General features: G+C 42.2%; 1 protein-coding gene across 2 annotated transcripts in view; it reads right to left on the reverse strand.

Moving 5' to 3' along the window:
* Positions 1-17,939: 17,939 nt before the first annotated feature.
* The window catches only part of ARFGAP3 (ADP ribosylation factor GTPase activating protein 3), a 75,783-nt gene continuing 72,828 nt past the window's right edge, over positions 17,940-20,894 (reverse strand). For both annotated transcript variants that reach the window (XM_034783307.1, XM_034783297.1), the window contains 2 exons: positions 19,851-19,972; positions 17,940-19,100 (listed from right to left, as the gene is read on the reverse strand). In XM_034783307.1, coding sequence (XP_034639198.1) covers positions 19,083-19,100; positions 19,851-19,972 — 140 coding nt within the window. In that variant the 3' untranslated portion in view covers positions 17,940-19,082. The remainder of the gene's footprint in view (positions 19,101-19,850; positions 19,973-20,894) is intronic.

Consider the following 20,894-nt stretch of genomic DNA (forward strand, 5'->3'; position numbering starts at 1 on the left):
GTCCAATGAGTCATCTTGTAGGTGGGTGTTATTTGCACGCTCCATTTAACATGGGATTTTTCCATCACCTCAGGTCTGAGATAGCCTCATTTACTATAGATTTTCTGCCTCACATTATCAAGTAAAGACTTGATTGCAAAGTACATTGTGTACATTTTCCCCTCTATTAATAGGCATCTTTCTTCCAGAATAACATTTCCTGTTTTCCTGAGATGTTTTTCTTTAACTGGAACTTCCTTTCCACATAATATGTTTCTATTGCATTTCCCATTTACATACATAGCTCTCAGAACAGACAGTCTGTCGTGAGTAGATTCACCCACTGAAGGCTGCAAGCTTTTAACCCCCCTGGATCCAGGTAGTGACTGCCCACTCTTCTAAGGCACACTCCCAGGTGCAGACTCTGTGTCCACCACCCTTCTTGGGTCGTGGAACAAAACAGTCTGCCACCTACACAGTGGAACTGGCGCCTTAGTGCGCCTAAGCCCCCCAGTTGCTTAGACACATTCCAACTAGGTTCCACCTGGCTGCTGGAGCTCTGGTTTCCTAGTTACACCCTTCAGGGGAAATGTGGCAACATAGGCTTAGCCAAGGAATATCTTATACACCACCACTTTACTCTTGAGAAGCATAAGAGTTACAGATCCATGGATAAATTACAAACTCCCCTCCGTCTGATCTTACCCCCTTTTGTAAGTCTCTGCGTTTGATCCAAGTCCTTAAGAGAGGCGAAGTTCCTCCTACCTCCACTCCTCCTTTTGGATGGTCTGCTTTTGGTAATTAAATTAATTACTTAGAGCGTTTCTCTTTTTAAAACAGCTTCTGACACCTTTCGTTTTCCTGCTCTTCAGCTGGGCATTTTCCATGCTCCAACCCCTCCACTGGCTTCTGGGCAGTCATTCAAAGTCAATAGCCCCGCCTGTAGCAACCCCACTGTACCACAAGGGGAGAGCTGTCCAATGCGGATGGCTCTGTCGCTAATCCCCAGATACAGTCTTTTCATGGTGCCAAGTTTCTGGTTCGGAATGAATGCTTGAAGCCACACTAAAGGTTACACTTGAAAAGAAGGTTGAAATACAGCAGTTGTTCAGAAACAAAAATGGAGCTCATAAATTGACAAAGACATGTCATAATAATGAATTATTTCTAACAAACCACTTGTAGCCTGTCTGGATTATTTGCCATGTTTCACACAGACCCTACCACCAATTTTAAAGTGATACAGAAGAGACTATAGTTAATGGGTCAAATTTGTAACTCCATTCAATGGAGTCATACCAGGAATTCATTTTCCTCAATATATTTTAAAACATTTATTCTTAGTTGTGTTAGTAATAGCATCTTAGATTAAACCTGACACAACAGAAACATCTAACTTATTTAACCCTTTTTATACCATTTGTTTGCTTCTTTGCATTTCACTCACTTTGATCATGAAAGAGACTGGTTTCACATTCTGGCTCACATATACTAACACACTGTCTCCCAAATTTTTGAAAGTCAAGTCCCATTTCAGGAAAATGAAAACAATAACCCACCCTCCTGAGGCTCCTTCAACCCCATCTGTGGAAGAGAGTGCAGGGGACAGAGAGTTTGAGGACTACTTGTGATTCTCTGAGACGTTTCTGTTGAGGCAATCAGCCTGGGAGTTCTGAAGCCCTGGGAGATGGAGAGCTATGGTGGGATGTTATGGTGAATCCTTCAAATCATTAGGCGTACGGCTTACTGACCATAGCAGGGAAGTCCTGGCTCCTCCAGTTGATGCAATGCATCACTGTGGTGTTATCTGTAAGCATTTGCACTGTGAGGCCACCAAAGGAGAGGCAGAAATGCTTCCCATGCAAATTGCTCTGAGTTCTAGCATGTTGGTGTGGAGGGCGGTGTCAGGAACCAGCCGTTTTCCATGAGTCTGAAGTTGATCTGGGTTGCTCGGCACCCAGTGGTGGATTAATAATTTTGCCGCCCCGAGGCTGGGAAATAATTGCTGTCCTGGTCCCGCCCCGACTCTGCCCTTTTCCCGCCCCCATTCCAACCCCCTCCCCAAAGTCCCTGCCCCAACTCCGCCCCCTCCCTTCCCCTATTGGATCCCTTTCCCCCAAAAAATATGCAGAGGACTTCCATTCTCCAACATCCCTTCCATTAAAGACACTAATTATGAGTGCCTCCACTCAAAGGTGGAGACAGCACCGTATTATTGCCTAGGCCGACAAGGCCTAGGCCTAGGGCAGCAAATTTCAGGGGTGGAAGCTCCCCTCCGCGCCTCGCCCCCCTGCTCCAGCTCACCTCCGCCTCCTGTGCAAGCGCGCCGCGGCGTCCTGTTTCTCTCCCCTCCCAGCGCTTGCAACGCGAAACAGCTGGGGGAAGAGGTGGGGCCGGGGGCAGGGATTGGGGAAGGGATCCAATAGGAGAAGGGAGGGGGCGGAGTTGGGGCAGGGACTTTGGGGAGGGGGTTGGAATGGGGGCGGGAAAAGGGCAGAGTCGGGGCGGGACCAGGGCGGCAATTATTTCCCAGCCTAGGGGCGGCAAAATAATCTAACAATGACAGGACTTCTATGGGGAAGGATACCTTGTCCATGGTGTGTCTGTTGAGCAGATACTCAGATTTCAGCCACCCTTGCTGTGGAAAAAGTTGAAGTCTGGCATGCTATATGACAGGCATGCACACCACCATGTGTCCCAGAAGACTGAGGCAGGTTCACGCTTGCATTGTGGAACAGGCGTGGAGCTGCCGTAAGACATTTGTCATTGTCTGGGGTCTGGAATCTGGAATCTCTGAGGTAGGTATGCCTTTGGTAGCCCGGAATGTAACACTACCATTATATATTCAGTGCTTTGCATCAGCATTAATGTGGATTTGTCTTTGTTGACCCTGAGGCCCAGAGAAGTGAAGAGCACTAGAGTCTTTTGTATAGAGTCTGTGACTTGATGCAGGGACAATCCCTAAATTACCCAGTTGTCCAGATAAGGGTAACCCTAGACCCCTAGTTTCCTTAGGTGAACTGTCACTGCAACAAAACCCTTGGTTAAATACACGTAATGCTGTGGTAAAGGGCAGGACTGTATACTGGGTAGTGAGACTGGTCTGAGGCAATTGCAACCTAGGCTTCTCTGAAATAAAACAGGCTGTTGCCAAACTGAATAGAAAGGAATGGATCAACAGGTCATCCAGCCGGACTTTGAACATTCCAGTCAAAACTGTTTTCTGGTTGTCTGTCCCTGGTGCATGGCAGCCAAGGAAAAGGCCAAAGAATATCACTGGTGAGAATGTTTCCTGCTCCTTGGTGGCCCTGAAGCGCACTGTTGAGGGTAGCATTACTACTGCAGCCTGTATCTGTACGAGGACTGTTGTTGTCTCAGAGCTGGAACATATAGATCCAGTGAGCAAAAGGTCACTCTCAAAACTTTTATTGAGTGCAATGCCCCGTTCATGCCACTCTGGAACAGTTTATTACGCTGAAAGAGTAGATCCTCTGTGATCACTTGGGCTTCACAAGGGATGCCAGACATATGTAGCCAGGATGGGGACAACCTCATTGTTACAGCTGGAGCCATCGTCCTAGCTACCATATCTGATGCATCAAGCGCTGCCTGGTGTGCTGTTCTAGTAGTGAGCTGCCCGTCTGTCATAACTGACCTTAACTCATCCTACTATTCACTGGGGTGCTTGTCCATCAAGGTGGCGAGTCTGTGCCACAGCAGGAAATCATACTTCGAAAGAAGTTCTTGCCACTTGGTAACTCTTAGTAGGAGTCTCTCTGAGGAGTATACTTTTCATTCCAAAAGATCTAATCTCTTTGGATCTTTCTCTCTGTGAGTGGATTTGGGCTATTGCTCTCACATGAACATCTTGGACAACCAGAGTACCTGGAGTGGGCTCCTGAAAGGAGTATTTGTAGCCAGCACCTGGCATCTCTTGTGTGCATGCTTGGAAGTCACTGGGATAGATGCAGGAGTTCACCATATGATATTTGCTAGTTCCAGAAGGCCCTCATTAATAGGTAGGCAATTCTGCCTTAAGATGAGGGTTGGAGAATGTCTAATAATTTAAGTAAGGGACAAGGTAGCCGGTAGGTGAGGTAATATCTTTTATTGGACCAACTTCTGCTTGTGGAAGGAATAAGCTTTTGAGCTTAACTGAGCTTTTCCTCAGGTCTAGAGAAGATAAGCAGAGTGTCTGAGCTAAATACAAGATAGAACAGATTAGTAAGTATAGGTGGTTCACACGTGATGTAGGCTTCCAACACCAGCATCAACTTCCTGGACACCACAATTATCTTTAACAATGGAACTCTACAAATGACTATATGAAAAAAAACCCACGTCTCACCACACTTACCTCCACAGATCCAGCAATCACTCTAGACACACCAAGAAATCTGTTACACATCCAGGCACTCAGATACCACAGAATTTGCTCCAAGGAGAAAGTCTGGGATGCACATCTAAAGACACTTAAAACCACTTTCATTAAATAAAGGACACTCCAACAGAGAAGTAGATCACATCATGGAATGGGCCACCCAAATACCCCAAGAGACTCTGTTTCAATTCAGAAAAAAAAAAGAAAAACAAAACACACCACACTGACCACACACCACTTACCACACAACACTAGACCCTATGCAGGGTATCATTAAACAATTACAACTCATACTGAATGGGGATCACATCCTGAAAGAAATCTTTCCCAAATCCCCTCTTCTGGCCTTCAAACAACCCTCCAACCTCATCATCAGAAGCAAACTCCCCACAGACCAGGGCACATCAGCTCAAAGTGGCACCAAACCCTGCCAGAACAACAGATGCAAAATGGGCAGATATAACTTCCCCTGCTATGATGGTCAGTACTCCCCACTATGCAACTTTCAAGATCTATGGGTCCTACATATGCCTATCACAACATATGGTGTATCTCAACCAGTGTATTAAATGTTTCAACAATAATTATGTGGGTGTGTAGTGAGGCAGTGTGGCTCCCTGCCGCCCCGGAGGGGGAAGAGGCTGGAGTGGGCAGAGCTAAGGAGCTCTGAGCCCGCCTCTCAGAGGGCCAGGCGGCGACCCGGAAACATAAAAGCTCGCCCTCACAGCTCAGTCAGGCCCCAGCTGTTGGAAAGACCAGATGTCTCCAGCCTAGCTCATGACTGCGAAGACCCCGCAGCCCAAGGCGGCTGCCAGGACTGGCCGGGCCTGCCCTGCGCCTGCTATCCGGAGGAGCTGCTGGACTGCCCTGCGCCCGCTATCCAGAGGAGCCGCCGGACCTGCCGATCAGTTCCTGCCCTGACAAACCCATGGTCCTGGATCCCCCAGAGGCTGACACCAGGACCCAGGTAGGCCCCGAGGGGGAGTGTGGAAGTAGCCCGGGGGCAGCCGACCCCAGTCTGGCTGCAGCACTGCCAGCGCCTATGTCAATGTGTTGTGGCCAGGATCCCCACTAACAGCAGCAGGTCTTCTGCTGCTGCTAGGGCCCCGGGCTGGGATGCAGTGGAGTGGGAGGGCCTGCGTCCCCCCTGCCACCCAACCCGTGGGTGGCAGTCTCCCTCTCTCCCAGGCCTTTTGAGGCTTGGGCCTACTATTGTTGCTCAGCCCTGACTGAGGACCTGAGCTCCTGACTCAGCGTTTGTTGCCCCGCCCTGACCTAGGGCCTGGGCTAAATACTCCTGCTGGTTGCTCAGCCCTGACTGAAGGCCTGAGCCCCTGACGTAGCATTGTTGCCCCGCCCTGAGCCAGGGTCGGGCTTACTGTGTCTTCCAGGACCGCAAGGGCTGCCGAGGGAGACCCTGCAGCCGGACGAAGTACCCAAGCACCAGTGGGTAGTGAGCCGGTGTGACTCGCACAGAAAAATGATAAGACAAAAATATCCTATCACCTATGGGTGAACACTTTTCACAAAACAATCATTCCATATCTGGTCTCTTAGTCGTCATCTGCAAAGGAAACCTGAAGGCCTTCAAAAGACGAGCCTGGAACTTAAATTCATAACTTTGCTGAACACTAAAAACCATGGACTTAAACAGAGATTCTGGTTGTATGGCACATTACAGTTTGTAACACAACCCATTGCCTGCTAAACCCTTAATTGCCCACTTCATTTTAAGTGGCATCCGACAGCATTTGTGAACTCCTTACGCGTAACAATCTGTCCCAACTTGTATTTAGCTCAGACTCTCTGGTTACTTTCTCCAGACCTGAGGAGTAGGTCTATGAAGCTTGAAAGCTTGTCCCTTCCACCAACAGAAGTTGGTTCAATGAAAGATATTACGTCACCTACCTTGGAACCAACAAGGCTAAAACAACACTGCAAATAATTGTTTTTGTTGCTTTTCTTGGATTAGCTTTAAAGGGATACCCAAGTTCCCACTAATCTCATCAGATCCTGAAAAATTCAACTGAGGTGACTCTAGAAAGGTTGACTGCCTCATCAGGGGATGAGGAAGAGCAAATAGAGCTCTTGCTCTCCTGCCACCAGTTGATGATGTGTCAGAGCAAGTGCTAGAAGTGGCTGGATCTGCTGTTTAGACAAGGGTGATCTTGTTCTGGAGAGCTGGTTTCTTAATAAAAAGGGTTGATATCCCTTGAGACTAACAGGGGCTGGGTTGGTAGGGGTACTGATGGGGAGGAGGGCATATGGGAGGGTTCCAGCATAGGGGTTCTGTTCTCAGTCCAGAAGACTTGTGAGTGCTTCATAGGGATTCCTTCCTCTATTGTCTGTCCATGTCCCACTGGGTTAGTCATGGTGGGGATGGGTCACCTTCTGGTGAAGAGGGTCTGCTATATTCCCCTGAAAAGGCTGAGAAGTGGCATTCCTTTTCCATTGGTGGAGCACACTAGTCTGGAGTCCTCTGTCTAGTTAAGTCTCTGGCCATTATAGAGAAATCATCTGTGTAACACCGTCACTAAGGCTGTCCGATAGCAGAGATTCCAATCTTGGTCTCATGGTATGATAGCTGGGGCCAAGAATTGTTTCAGTGCCAAAGAAGCGTGCATCTGTACTAATGAGTACATCAGTGCCGTATGAGTCACTGACATCATGGTGGTTGGTGCTGATCGTAACCTTTGATTAAAATATTTTCAATTAGTATTTTAAATTTGAATAATAATACCAATAACCAAATTAAATGCTTGAGATTTGAGCCTCAGGGCGGTTACAGATAAATTTAGTTTTAGTGGAGAAATGTAATTATATCACTCATTGTGTCACTCAAAAGACTATTTAAAATAATTAAAACAAAAAGGCACCACAGTATAAGCATGACCTACATTTCATACTCTCTTTCCAAGATGAAATGGTGCAGCCAGGGGTGATCAGTCCCCCAATGACAAGAATGGATATATAATCCTTCGTAATCCTTTCTCTGATACCTTCATGGTGGATGAGCGTGCGAATCTACTAAAATTAGTATGCTACCCTTTTTATAATCACTTACAATAACACCTCTTCGTTAATTAAGCCTGACTTTTACCATAACTATACTTGTCCTGCCATAATTTAAAAACCTTCTACTCCCTCACTGGCTATATTAAACATTGTCTTAATTAACCACATAAATACCATTTCAATAACTATCAATATAGAAAGCGTTCTTCCAAAACATACACATTTCCTCTAGAACTCCTGTTAAAACCGGTTAGGCCCAAATATGTTTACAATGGTTTGGGGTTATAGCCTAATATATCTCTAACTTGCCTCTGTCTTACTTTATTTCACCCACAATTTAACAGGCCTCATTATTGTCAAGACTAAATTTAGGCTCCCAAACCGGTTCTCTACTTACATTTTAGCACATTTCTATTTAACACGAAAAAACATCACTTTTATATGCTACCTGACACTGGTTTTCTCTATATCAATGGTAAGAAGTTATCCAATGCAGTAGCAGAGAGCAGTCTGCCCCCTGACAGTACCGGAGCAGTGTGGAAGTGATCATCACTGCCAATTTCGTGTTAGATATACAGGGAGCCCTAGAGGAGGACTTTGTCTCCTGATTGAGGGATATCTGTGCATTCCCTGGCCTCTGGGGCAGTGCTCCTTATGGCCCACTTCCTGAGTTGAGGCCAGAGCGGCACGGAGCAGGACTTCTGAGTGTTTCATGAGCTTGGGATGACATAAAAGATTGCTGGGGCACTAGAGGAGTGTGAGTGACTGGGTCAGTCAACTTACTTGCCAGGATCTGAAGATATCCCCTAGAGACATCTGTGAGGGTAAGTCTGCCTTTTCTCTAGCTTTCTGGGTGCACTTTGAGAAAGATTTGTACACTGGGCAGTGTATACGTCCTTCTCTAGGCATAAGAGGCATATTGAATGTCTGGCATTGATAGGCATTTCCGTGTTGAATCCTGTAGACTTGACTTTGGCCACTTAAGCCTGTGGACAGGGGGAGAGGGCAAGTAACCCTTTCAAAGTCCTAAACCTCAGTAAAAAAAATTTTTATTATTAAAAAGGTATTAACTAAACGTATCTAAATAACAACTCTAACTAACCTCTCTGTAGGAAAAGAGACACGGATACGGTGGGGGTTCTGTCTTGCACCACGGGTAATAAGGAACAAAGAGGTGGTTGAGGTTCCCACCTTTATGCACTTGTGAAAGCTCCCACAGCCTAGACGTGGCCCCTGCAGACATTGCTATTCAAAACAAATTCAATCTTGCATGTGTGGGGCACATATGCACCAAGCCTGGAATCTGTGTGGGCAAGCACTCAAAGAACTTCTATTTTGGGCATAAGCTACCTCTCAGTGCCTTTTTAAACTCTTCCAGCATGATTTTAGAGTGAGATATTGTACAATCTTCTCTGCATTCCAAGGGAACTCTTAATACCAGAGAATCTGACTTTCAGATGTATTTATAAAAATGGGACAGTGACTTTCAGATTCTATCAACTCCACTGGGCAAATGAGTATTATTGTTTGAGCACCAGAAGTGCAGTCAGCCCTATTGATACATGTATATAATCCATAGGGTTAGATTAGCATTTCTCAAAGTGTGTTCAAAGATTCTGAACAGAGCTCTCAAATTGTTCTCTAGAACTTCTGCTTCCTTTATTTATTTTTATATATATATATATAAAGTTACTCTATATCTGTTATGGGTGTGACAAAAATCTTCAAAATCATGATGGGTGTATATTCACTGCAACATCTTCCTGAGTTTGCAGAGAGCCCAAAAATATCTCTGGGGTGTGAACTCTCCCATTTATTTTGATAAGTTCTAAGTCAGATGTCACTGCTGATACTTTGTGTTAACACTGTTACTTATTCCACTGCACAGCAAAACATATATGAAAGGAGAGGAAGTATATTATGAAGATCTAAAATATAGGCCTTTAACATCATCTGGAGAGAAATCCTGTCCCGACTGAAATCAATCAGTTTTGCCATTGACTTCAGTGGACTCAGGATTTCACTCATCCGAAGTTGGAAAGGTGAGCGGGAAGAATTGGTTTCATTTTCCTGATGAGGGGCTCACCTTCCAAAAGTTTGAGAAACTGTCAGATTATTTCCTATGTGAGTTGAAGTTGCATTTACACTTCCTAAAAACTAAGGAATGGGTTAGTACACCTCTGTATGTACGCAAGTGTTCAATGTGTTACGCTCTGCAGCAGCTGTTTACTGATGCAGGATCAGATGCTGAAAATTAATACTCCCTTTGCAACCCTATCAGAGTTGCACCTGTTTATAAAAAGGTCTGAATTTACCCTTTAGTTACTGATTTCCATTGCTGCTTTACTTGCATGCATTTCCTGATTTTTTTTTTTTTAAAAGACGGAATGGGGCGGTACCATTAAACATTAGAAAAATCAGCTGCTGAAAATAAAAAGGTAGCATATGCAGCTTACTATTATAAGGTAAATAGAGAATTCTGAATTAGCCACTGTCAGACACAAAATGCATTCTATTCACTTCCATTCTATCAATTTTCTGACCTGTATATCAGAAAGACCACAGATTTTACCAAGGGTTTTTGGACCTTCATGCACTGACATGTGTTTTTATTAATTCAAGAGTTATTGCAACTTCAGGTAAATTTGATACAATCAGGAGGAAAAGACATGCAAGGAAAACAGTAAATGTTGTTATAAATAGATTATGTATTACCAGAAAAAGAAGCCAAAATAGATAATCAACATAATGGGAACAGAGAAGAAAAACATGTTCATTTGGCAGCTAGTGTACATAGCAAATCAAATTATCAAACAACTACAAACTGTTGCACACAGTTAAAAATACTTACCACATACCAAACACATTGCCTAACTGATTGAGGGATGGCTTAATTTAGCAATCAATGAACCTCCCAAAGTTGGATGCTTCCAGTTTATTCAAATTTATCAAATCTTTTGTGAGACCCCTGGTATCCTCCAAGTCTCCCTGTCTCTTACCTTTAGTAACAGGCCCCAGATCCCTCCCTGAAATGGAACCCTCCTTGCTCCAGAGATCGGATAATGGCTGGGCTTCCCTGTGCTAGGCCTCATTAGTGGGGAATTCAAGTGCAGCCTTGATTATTTAATACATTTAAATTAACTCAACTTCAAAATCACTAGTTTCCAGCCTGTTCTTAAAGACTTTCTCTCCTACCAGTTGTCAAATCAGTACTCGGTGCCTTCAGACTCATGTATTGCACTACAGTATTCCATCACAACAGATGGATTGCAAAACATGCACCAGCATGCAAACCGCACCAAAGTTACATACATGTAAAGTCATGGGTAGGAAAATCCCAAAAGATCACAAATCAGCTGGTTCCAAGAAGGATCCTAAGTAGAACTGGTCAAAATACTTTGCCCACAGAGTTTTTGTTTTGAAAAATGGCCTTTAAAAAAAAAAAAAAGCAACTCATAGTTCCCACCTTTTGTAAAATGTTCGACTTTATCAATATTGTTTTCAAAATCAAAAAAATTGTTTAACAAAACTCCGTTTTCAGTAAGAAAACTGGGAAATGGAAAATTTAACAATTTCAAAAACTAATGATAAAATTTCAATAAAAATATCTATTAAAATGTGGAAAATTTCCCTGAAAATAGAAATCCAGTCTATTTTGAATCCTGTAAAATGGAAAAAATTTTGAATTTTTTTTGACCAGCTGTAATCTTATTTATCTAAAGCCAAATATGCCCCATGGCATGACTCCCCAACAACCACCATTCCCCCTTTTGCCTAACAGGACCATAACTTTCCTTATACCAGTTATATTCTTGGGCAGACCAAATGGGTGCCTACCAGCTCTAGTGCACCTTTGGTAAGTAGCTTTGGTAGGCAGCTTTCAGGGGGCCCGGCTCTCTCATCTTACATCTAAATGGGAGCATATCTTCCTTCCAGTTTCTTCTGCCTTCTCCCACTTCCCACTGAGTATCCCCACACTTCTTTCCTTTTCAACTCATTGTGGTGGTTCCCCCAATCTGGTTCTTTCCTCATTCCTTCTCTATCCTCTGTGGCGGGTCTTCTCCAAATCCCTCCTTTTTTCCCCTTCTCCAATGACTCCCTCTCCTTAGGAGGTGACACCACCCTCAGACCTGACTTTACTGCTGCCCCAGGAGCCTGTAAGATGCTACCAGCTCCTTCTGAGAGGAACCCTGTGGTCCCCAGCCTTGCCCCTTCTGCTTCTTATTGGCAGGAGAAGGAAAATAGGTGCAGAGCTGAGATTAGGCTGATCTATAGCATTATTCCCCCCACCCTTTACCTTCTAGTGAAGAGCAGGATGGAGCAGTGCTAGGGGGCACAGGGAGCAGGCTGCAATGTTGACAAATTCCTGGGGACAACTACACTCCGTGCATATTTGCTTTTGGAAAATCTTGCAAGCCTTCAGAATGGCCTCTAAAATGTTGGGCCTTTGGGTAGCTAGAAGTGCTATACTGTTGCCACCAAAACCATGGAACTGTATTGATAAGGGGGAGTTACAGAGTGTAGGCAAGATAGATAGTTCTTAATGTCACCTGTTGGGTTGAAAAGGGGATGTCTCAGGCCCAACATGGACTAAAATGTAACTAAAACCCTTGTTCACTATTACAACATTAGACAGTTAAGAATGGTCCAGAGCTTGATATCAAGTTATTGCTGAAAATGGCTTACCACCATTAAAAATCTTTTATTAAAGACAGAAATAAAAACCAACAAAAATGAAATTATTTGAAATGTTAAGTATTAAGGATTTATTTTAACAATATTTTTCCCCTTTAGCTGTATAGTCTTTTATAGAGAGAAACACTCATTTGACAGTCTTTTAGATAGTATTAAAGATGGTATTTACTATCCTTCATGGTGAAAAACGAAAAGGTTAGTTTAGGTAGTTGGGATTTGTCAATACTTAATTTAATCCTGCTTCCTTGAAGACAAACACATCAAAGGGGAGAGAAAAGAACTGCAAAGACAGAAAACACAGCTTCTGTCTCTGGGGTGTTAACTTTCAATTGCAACCTTGCTGCTGGAGAAACACAAGTCAGAACTTGGTCTGATCACCCATTCCAAAATGCAGCAAACTTGAACCAGCATCAGGCTGTTTCAGGCATTGTTCTTAGCTGCCTCTCTGAACATAGGCTCACAGCAGTGTTGCAAAAGATGGAGCTGTCTTGGCTAGCTAAGCCAGACTCTTTTTATAAAGAATGCATAAAAGAAAGAAGAGGAATGGAGGGTGAAAATGACACCCAACAGAGGGGATTACAGCAGAAATGCAAATCTCACATTCCAGCTGGAGGCGGCAAGGTCTCCGACCTGATCCAGTCACGCTCGTAACTTAGGAGCAGGAGCACCCAATGAAGGCATAATGGAGCTCATGGTTCCAGGAGATGGTAGGAGTGGCAGCCATGATCGTAAAGCTGACTCCTTCCAGTCCATGCCCTGCCCACCAAGCGAATATCCAAAAAAATAGTGTGGCAACCTTTTTTCATTAACAATGACCAATCAAAGCACACTTCAGTGATTTCAACTGTAAACATCCTCTGATTTCTAGAACCTTTCATCTCCTTGTTATACATGGAGCCTTGAAGACCCCTAATTAAAGTTCTAGTAAGTTAAACATGCAGGTTTGCATCAGTCTGTCTGTCTTCAACTTTTGCTGACTTATATAAAATTGTTTATGAAACAGGCTGTTGGACTTTTGTGACTTTGGACAATACATCAGTGGCTGGATTCCTATAATAGAGGGGCCTTCCCTCCCCCTCAGTTGAAATTAATTTTTGTGAATTCCCCCCCCCCTCCCAAATAGTATAGAATTTGGGGTGGATGGAGGCAGGCATGAGGAGAGGAAGGAATAGTGCTGAGGAAAAAAATCTCAGATATTTCAGCTTCTCTTATAGCCAGTTTATGGCTCAACCTTGGGATAACAGAGACAAGTGTGGTGCTGAAAAAAATCCTACAGATTTGTATATTGTAAGGTTGTGAATTAACTAAGAATTCCACTGAGCAGAGGGAAATGAAAATGAGAATTTTTACAGTTAGTGAACCTCTGAAAGACAGAACCCCAAGTATTCTATAATTCTCTTACTATGGAATTTGCTGCAGAATCTAACCTTTGTGACAGCGTTTGGCTCCTGTATCTAAATTTCTGTTAATCCGTAACTTTTTCTATCCTACAAGGTTGTAAAGAAAATCTTAAAAATGTGACCCCATTGTAAACTGATGCAATGCTGTCTATGCCTCTGCATAGTATAGAACAATAGCTTAGAAACGTTAACTGCTTCACTTATTTCACTAAATGAACTCAAACCTAAAGATAACAATTTGTGTCAGTACTCAAGGCCCTGATTCAGGAAAGCACTTAAGCATATGCTGTCTCCAGGAAGGAAGACTGCTGGGGAGAGATGGGGTCCACCTGACCAAGAAGGGGAAAACAACTTTGGACACCAACTTACCAGTTTAGTGAAGAGGGCTTTAATCTAGGTTTCAAGGGGGACAAGTGACAAAAGTATAAAAAAAGGTGACTTTAACAGAAGGCTAAATATTGAGTGGGAGGGAGGGAGGAGGAAAATTATAATAGGGTCAACAAGAGGAAAAACCCTGGAGGAATCTTCTCAACATCTCAGATGACTGTACACAAATGCAAGGAGAATAGGGAATAAACAGGAAGAACTGGACATATTAGTAAATAAGCTAAATTATGACTTAATTGGCATCACTGAGACTTTGTGGAATAAATCTCATGACTGGAGTATTGGTACAGAGGGGTATTGCTTGTTCAGGAAAGACAGGCAAGGAAAAAGGGAAGGATATGTTGCATTAGACATCAAGAATATGCATGATGAAGGTGCAACAAAGGCAACTGTCAATCTAAGGTGCATTAACAGGAGCAGTGTTGTATGCAAGAGAAGGGAAGTAATGGTTCTGCTCTACTCAGCACTGGTGAGGCATCATCTAGAATATTGTGAACAGTTCTGGGTGCCACACTTTAGGAAAGATGTAGGCAAACTGGAAAGAGTCCAGAGGACAGCAACAAAAATGATAAAAGATTTAGAAAAGTAAGCTATGAGGAAAGGTTTAAAAAACTGGGTGTGTTTAGTCTTGAGAAAAGGAGACAGAGAGGCCCTGATAATCTTCAGGTATACTAAGGGCTGTTATAATGAGAAGGGAAATCAATTTTTCTTCATGTGCACTGAAGGTAGAACAAGTAGTAAAGGGAGATTTACGTTGGATATGAGGAAAAAACTTTCTACCTATAAGGGTAGTTAAGCACTGGAATAGATTTCCAAAGGAGGTTGTGGAATCCCTATCTACCCTGTTCTTAAAAAACTCCAATGACAAACACCTGTCAGGGATAGTGCAGGTTTGCTTGGTTCTGCCTCATCTATTCCTGCCCCCAGTGCTGACCTAAAGAGGTCCTTTCCAGCCCTACATTTGTGATTAAATCCCATTGACTTCAATAGGAGTTAAGGCTAACTTCTGATTTTAGCATATGTATCATGCTAATGTATTTATCTGAGTCTTACATCAATTACCTTCCATGCTTTTGTGCCAGGACCTGAATTCCTAGTCGCTCTCCATCTAGGAAAAAAAGCATCATTGCCCTGTAGCAAAGTGTTTAATTGCTCAGAATCCTTGAGTCTCTTCTCAGGAGAAAAACTGAAAGTCTCTACTACTTGCCCTTTTTGATTAACTGAGAAAGGCCAGCCTGATACCATCCCCATATAGCTTCTGCACTCACTAATGATAGTAAAAATTAATGACAGTCTTCAGAGTGCAGTGTACTGCAACACGTTGTGGCGGTGATTTTTTTTTTTTTTAATACACAAATTGTCAAAATGTGTAAAAGAAAAACACAAGCCTTCCTGTCTGGAACACACTGAGTTGGACAAAGATTCTCTAAAAATATTAAATCTATTTATCAGCCCATTAGACAAGGTTTTGGTAAAATTCTAGGCTTATATTCCAGGTATGGCCAAACTGCAGCTCTTTTATGTGTCCCCCCGCCACATTCTCTGCTTACCAGACTGGGGGGAGCTTGGGGCTTCTGCCCTGTGGCAGGGTGGTGTGGGTAGGGGCTTTTGCCCTATGAGAAGGAGGGTCTCAGGGCTTTAGCCCTACACATGGTGTGTGTGTGTGTTTGTGTGTGTGTGTGATGGGGCTCAGGGCTTTAGCCCTGCGTGGGGGGAGCACACTAGGGTTCAGGGCTTCTGCACCCTGGCACTTCAGTCTGGAAGGCGGAGAATGGGAGGGGGTGTGCATGGGGGGGCTCCAGGAAGTACTTCAAGAGAATTTAAGCCCTGGTGAACCAAATGGTGTGAGAGTGAGACTGATAGAAAGAGAAGCTCGCACATGCACATTATTTCAGGAACTTGCATCATTCTGTATTCAGACCTTGTGCTGTGCGGACCTTGTGTGCTCATGATCTCCCTGCATTCCACAGAATACAGGCTGTGTTTACTGTTCATAAGTCACATTTGAATAATTTTAGCTTTAAGTGTTAATCCTACGTTAATTTCGTGGATGACAATGACATCTTCAAATTGTAAGAAAGGCAAGTATGAAGGAGAAAAACCACAGTACTAAGCCAGAATGGGAGGAAGATTTTGCATTCAGTGTTAAAGATGGCAAACCCCGGGGCCTTATCTGCAATGCATCATTCACTCACAACAAAGCGAGCAACTTGAAACGTCACTATGAAATGAAACAATAACTTTTCATCTAAATACCCTCCTGAAACAGAATTAAGGAAAAACAAGCTAACCACATTAAAATTATGCCTAAACAGTCAACAGACATTACTTTCAGCATTCATTAAGGAAGCTGACACAATAACCGAAGACAGTTTTGTTATGTCATAGAATATCGCTCATGCTAAATGTCCATATTGTGAGGAAGACTTTGTTAAGAAGAATATTGCAGAAGTGGTTGCACTTTTAGATCCAAGTAACAAAAAACTTCAATGACAAATAAAGCAAATTCCAATTTCACACCACTCTGTGGAAAGGCGCATATCCCCAGATCAGTGCTGATGTTGCAAGCAAGATGCAAAACAATCTAAAGAATTCTCACCATACAGCCTAGCTGTCAACAAATCCACAGATATACAAGATAAACTACAACTAGCAATATTTGTTTGCTGTGTTTCTACGGATGTAATTGTGAAAGAAGAAATGTTGGTCTTAGTGGTGCTAAAAGAAACAATCTACGGTGTTGACGTAAAGAGCACACTTGACAAAGCATTGACAAATGCTGACGTACTGCTGGATAAACTTGTCAGTGTTGCAACAGATGGAGCACCTGCAATGGTGGGGGAAAAAAAAGTAGTCCTCATCAGACTCTTGAAAAACGATCCCAAATATCCGGAGTTTTTCCCTGTTCATTGTATCATCCATCATGAACATCTCGCAGGCAGATACTCCAAGTATGAAAATGTTACAAAAACTGTCCTAGAAATCGTCAATTTCATCCATTCAAATAGGAAGACTCGTCTACAGTTCAAAAATGTAATCAAAGAGCTGGATCTTGAAGACAAACCTAACAATGGATGGAGACCCACAAGACCTCTAGCTTTAGTACCTAGCCGTGATACAGTAAGTAGGATGTTAATTTTTTTTTAAATGCATGCACAAAGGTTGTGTGTGTCTTGTGGCTCTCAAACTTCTGAAGATTATGTTTGTGGTTCAGGTCAGTAAGTTTGGCCACCCCTGTTATATTCCCTCCACAACATTACTGTTTTTTGTTTTGCTTTTTTAAACTATCAGGAAGCATGTAAATCAGATTTTTTCTATGGTATGTTTGCTTTTAAGATAACTGAGGGGTTTTATTCTGACAGACATTACCTGCAATTTGTTATGGTTACATTTATGCTTATTTATAATTTATCAGCCTTTTCCACTTGTGATTTGTTCTTTCAACAGAGCACCTGCGAGAAAAACAATGTTCCTCACAATATACATACCAGTCTTTCCATAGAACCAAGACTGTGAATAATCACCTCATTCATGTAATGACATCTCATCAATACCAATATTTATGCATGGATGTTTCTAATATGGCATTTCCTTATACAACATGAGGTGGAATTTAGAGAAGCAGTTCAAGTCTTCTGTATCTAGATATTAGGGCTGAAACAACGACGACGACACTGTCTAATAAAGTAAAGCTGTGTAGTTAACCAGGACAAAAGCCCAGCCCAGGATTTTTGGATTAATAAATCAGGATGTATCAGACATAGCAGCAAGTAAAGATTAAATTTAAAGAAGAACGTGACTCAAATTTGGTCAGTTAGATAGGAAATGTAGATACCTCTGAACACGACATTAAAATCTTAATATACAAAGCTACTGGCACTGTAGCTTCCTTCCCCTACCCCAAATCAGCGGTGTTCTTTACAAATATAGCAAATTGATATGAAATGGCCACTTTGGTGTATTTTAATTAAAGACTAATTCCAAACAGCAAGCACAGCATTAGTAAAGAGACCAAACATGCATGGTGGGTTAAGAAACTAAAGACTGGCCTCCTGCATACGTGTATGTAAGAAAAATACAACTGATTTCAATTGTTTTTATTAGGTTTTAGCAGTTTACAAATTTGAGATTTGTTTAAGAAATAAAGCTATAGAACAGAATCAGTTGGAAACTCATTTTGGGTTTTTTTTAGATCCACAAAATTTGCAATATACTTTGTCAATGGCAAATTGCAGGCTGTCTAAAACACAGCCCCACTATATTTTCTTATTCACATATTTCGTAATTTATCAAAAAACTAAGATTGTTCTAAAAATACTTAACAAAACTAAATAGTCAATTAAACTACTCTATTTGTCCCTATAATTATGTATACTTGAATTTTGTTCATTTTGTACACGATACTGATTGTTTAAAAGCACTTAAGGAGACTATATTGCAATTTTTTAATAATTCTCAAAGTTATGAATAAATAGATAGATCCCATGACAAAATTAAGTTTGTTACCTTACATACTCAGAGTATTTATATATATCTCATACCTCACCCTAAACAAAATATTTTCTAGAGGAAATAATGTTCTAAAGGTAATATTCCCTTGTCATTTTAATGCTGAACAACATGAATTTCAAGAGCTTCTATTTCCTGACAAGCAAAGGTCCAAATCAAGTCCTATATTTTGCTATAATACACTAAATATCATCTCAATGAATGATTTTTTTAAATTAAGATTTCGTTTCTACAGGCCACAAAAAAATGTCAGCAGCCAAACTCTGTATACAGGTGGCACCTGAGGTTTATGACTACAGATGCAGAGATTCAGATCAGTAATCTCATCTTTCCATGTAAAACGTCCACCTAGCCACCTTTTTCTTCCCTGCCCCACAGCCAACTTGGGGGGGGGGGGGGGGGGGGGGGGAGGGAAAGGAAAAAAAAAAAGATGTATTGTATGTTACACTAAGGACAGTGGAAGATACAACACTATAAAGGAACAAAAGCATAAGTGATGTAACAAGTTACTACAAGGTTTTTGCTACATAAAAATAAAGTGACAGTCAAAAAATTCCAAGAACCAAAAAGTAACACGGTAAACAAAAATAGCAAAACAACTTGCAAAATATTCTAGAGCCTTAAGGCAGCCTTCATTTCAATCAGCAATGCGATCACTGGCATATCTGGAGAGAAATTCTTCTTTAGTGTACTTAATTATGATGATATTCAATTGGTTAAGAACTATATCGATCCTAGAAAAAAGGAAAAGAACAAAATACTCATGGGCATGTCTTCCACAGCAAGATAAATTAAATACGGTAATATTCATTAAAAGTAAGTGAAGTTTAATTTTTAAAGCCACCACATTTAGAAAATTGGCCAAGATTTTCAAAAATAAGAGCTTAATATTGGGCTCTTGAATTTCAAAAATGTCAAACACCCAACAGCTCTCACTGATTTAATCTGAGCTCAATGGAAATTGACGGGCATTTGGTACTTTTGAAAACCAGGCCTCTTACTTGGGTGCCTAATTATGAATTGAGGATTTTAAATTTCAGCGTCTATTTTTTAAAATACTGGTCCTTCCATGCAGGGACTCTGTAGTACATTTTTCTATCACAACAGTTACAGAGACAAAAGCCTAACAGTTAAATTGCTACTAGTTACTCTAAAATAGGATATGAGCAACAAATTTGCTTGATAGAATGCACATTCAATTACTATAAGAAAAGGAACACTTTAGTCATTTTTAAGAGTCTCAAATGTACATATGGAAACTTCTCTAAGAAAAATGAATTATTAATTGGAAAGTCATAAAAAGCCTTAAATATTTTACCATCTGTTATGAAAGTTCTCGGACAGTTCAGCTACGTTACATAAAAATGATAACCTTTTCTTCCCAAAGGAGTTAATTAACAGGAATCATGTGACTAAATCCTCATGACAAAACTTCAATATCTATCCTGTTTTTTTAATATTTCTTACTTTCCTAATTTACTAACCTGTATAGAAGTCATGACTCCATTAGCAAGAACAGAAAGTTTTCCAGCCACTGATTTCACTCCTTGTTTAAACTGAGCCATATCAGGAGCTGAAGGCAAGACATTTGCAATACTGTAATTTCCTATATAGGGGATAAAAAAAACATTGTAGTGATACTGTATTAAAAATAGCGTATTTTTAGAGCTATTATCTACTACATTGAACACCAAACCCATGAATGTCTGAATGTCCATACCAACTAAAGTTCTAAAAATTAAAAGAAATCTTTAGATCTAAAACAATTAATCAAATTACTCACACTCATCTTGCTTTATATTTTCAAATTTCCATTTGAGAATTGGTACATATTCCTACTAAACATGCTACAGTCAAACCCCGCAATAAGGCGCTGCGCCATAACGCGAAATCGCATATAACGCGATCACAATTTGGCCCCCCTTTCAGACACACAGTAATACAGTACTGTATGTACTGTACCAGTGGTCCCCAACGCCATGATGGCTGCCAGGACATTGATGGGCCCCCACCTAGTGCCAGGCAGGGGAGAGAAGCTGCGGCCCCGCGCCTGCCGGGGACAGAGAGCACCGGCGCCGGCAGCCCTGGAGCTCTCTGTCCCCGGCAGGCGTGGGGCCGCGGCTCCTCTTGAAGCTGGAGAGAAGCCGCGGCCCCACGCCTGCCCGGGACAGAGAACAACAGGGCTGTCGGCACCGGTGCTCACTGTCCCTGGCAGACGCAGGGCCGCAGCTTCTCCCCCCTGCTGGGCACTAGGCGGCGCACATCGATGCACCGCCTTGGGGACCACTGATGAGCTTGAAACTCCGCTATACCGCAACCCCGCATTTAGCGCGATGTAATTTTTTGGACCCCAAACATCGCGGTATAGCGGGGTTTCACTGTATTTTCTAAAACTGTACACTCCATATACCTAGTTGAGTAATTAAACTCTGACAACATATAAGATTCCTCCTGCAGTTTCAATTGGATACAATATTACTAATTTCCTTCCCTAAACTCCATTTTGCTCAGTGGCATGACCTAGTGGA

The sequence above is a fragment of the Trachemys scripta genome, chromosome 1 (genome assembly GCF_013100865.1).
Source record: "Trachemys scripta elegans isolate TJP31775 chromosome 1, CAS_Tse_1.0, whole genome shotgun sequence".
In the NCBI taxonomy this organism is placed as follows: domain Eukaryota; kingdom Metazoa; phylum Chordata; order Testudines; family Emydidae; genus Trachemys; species Trachemys scripta.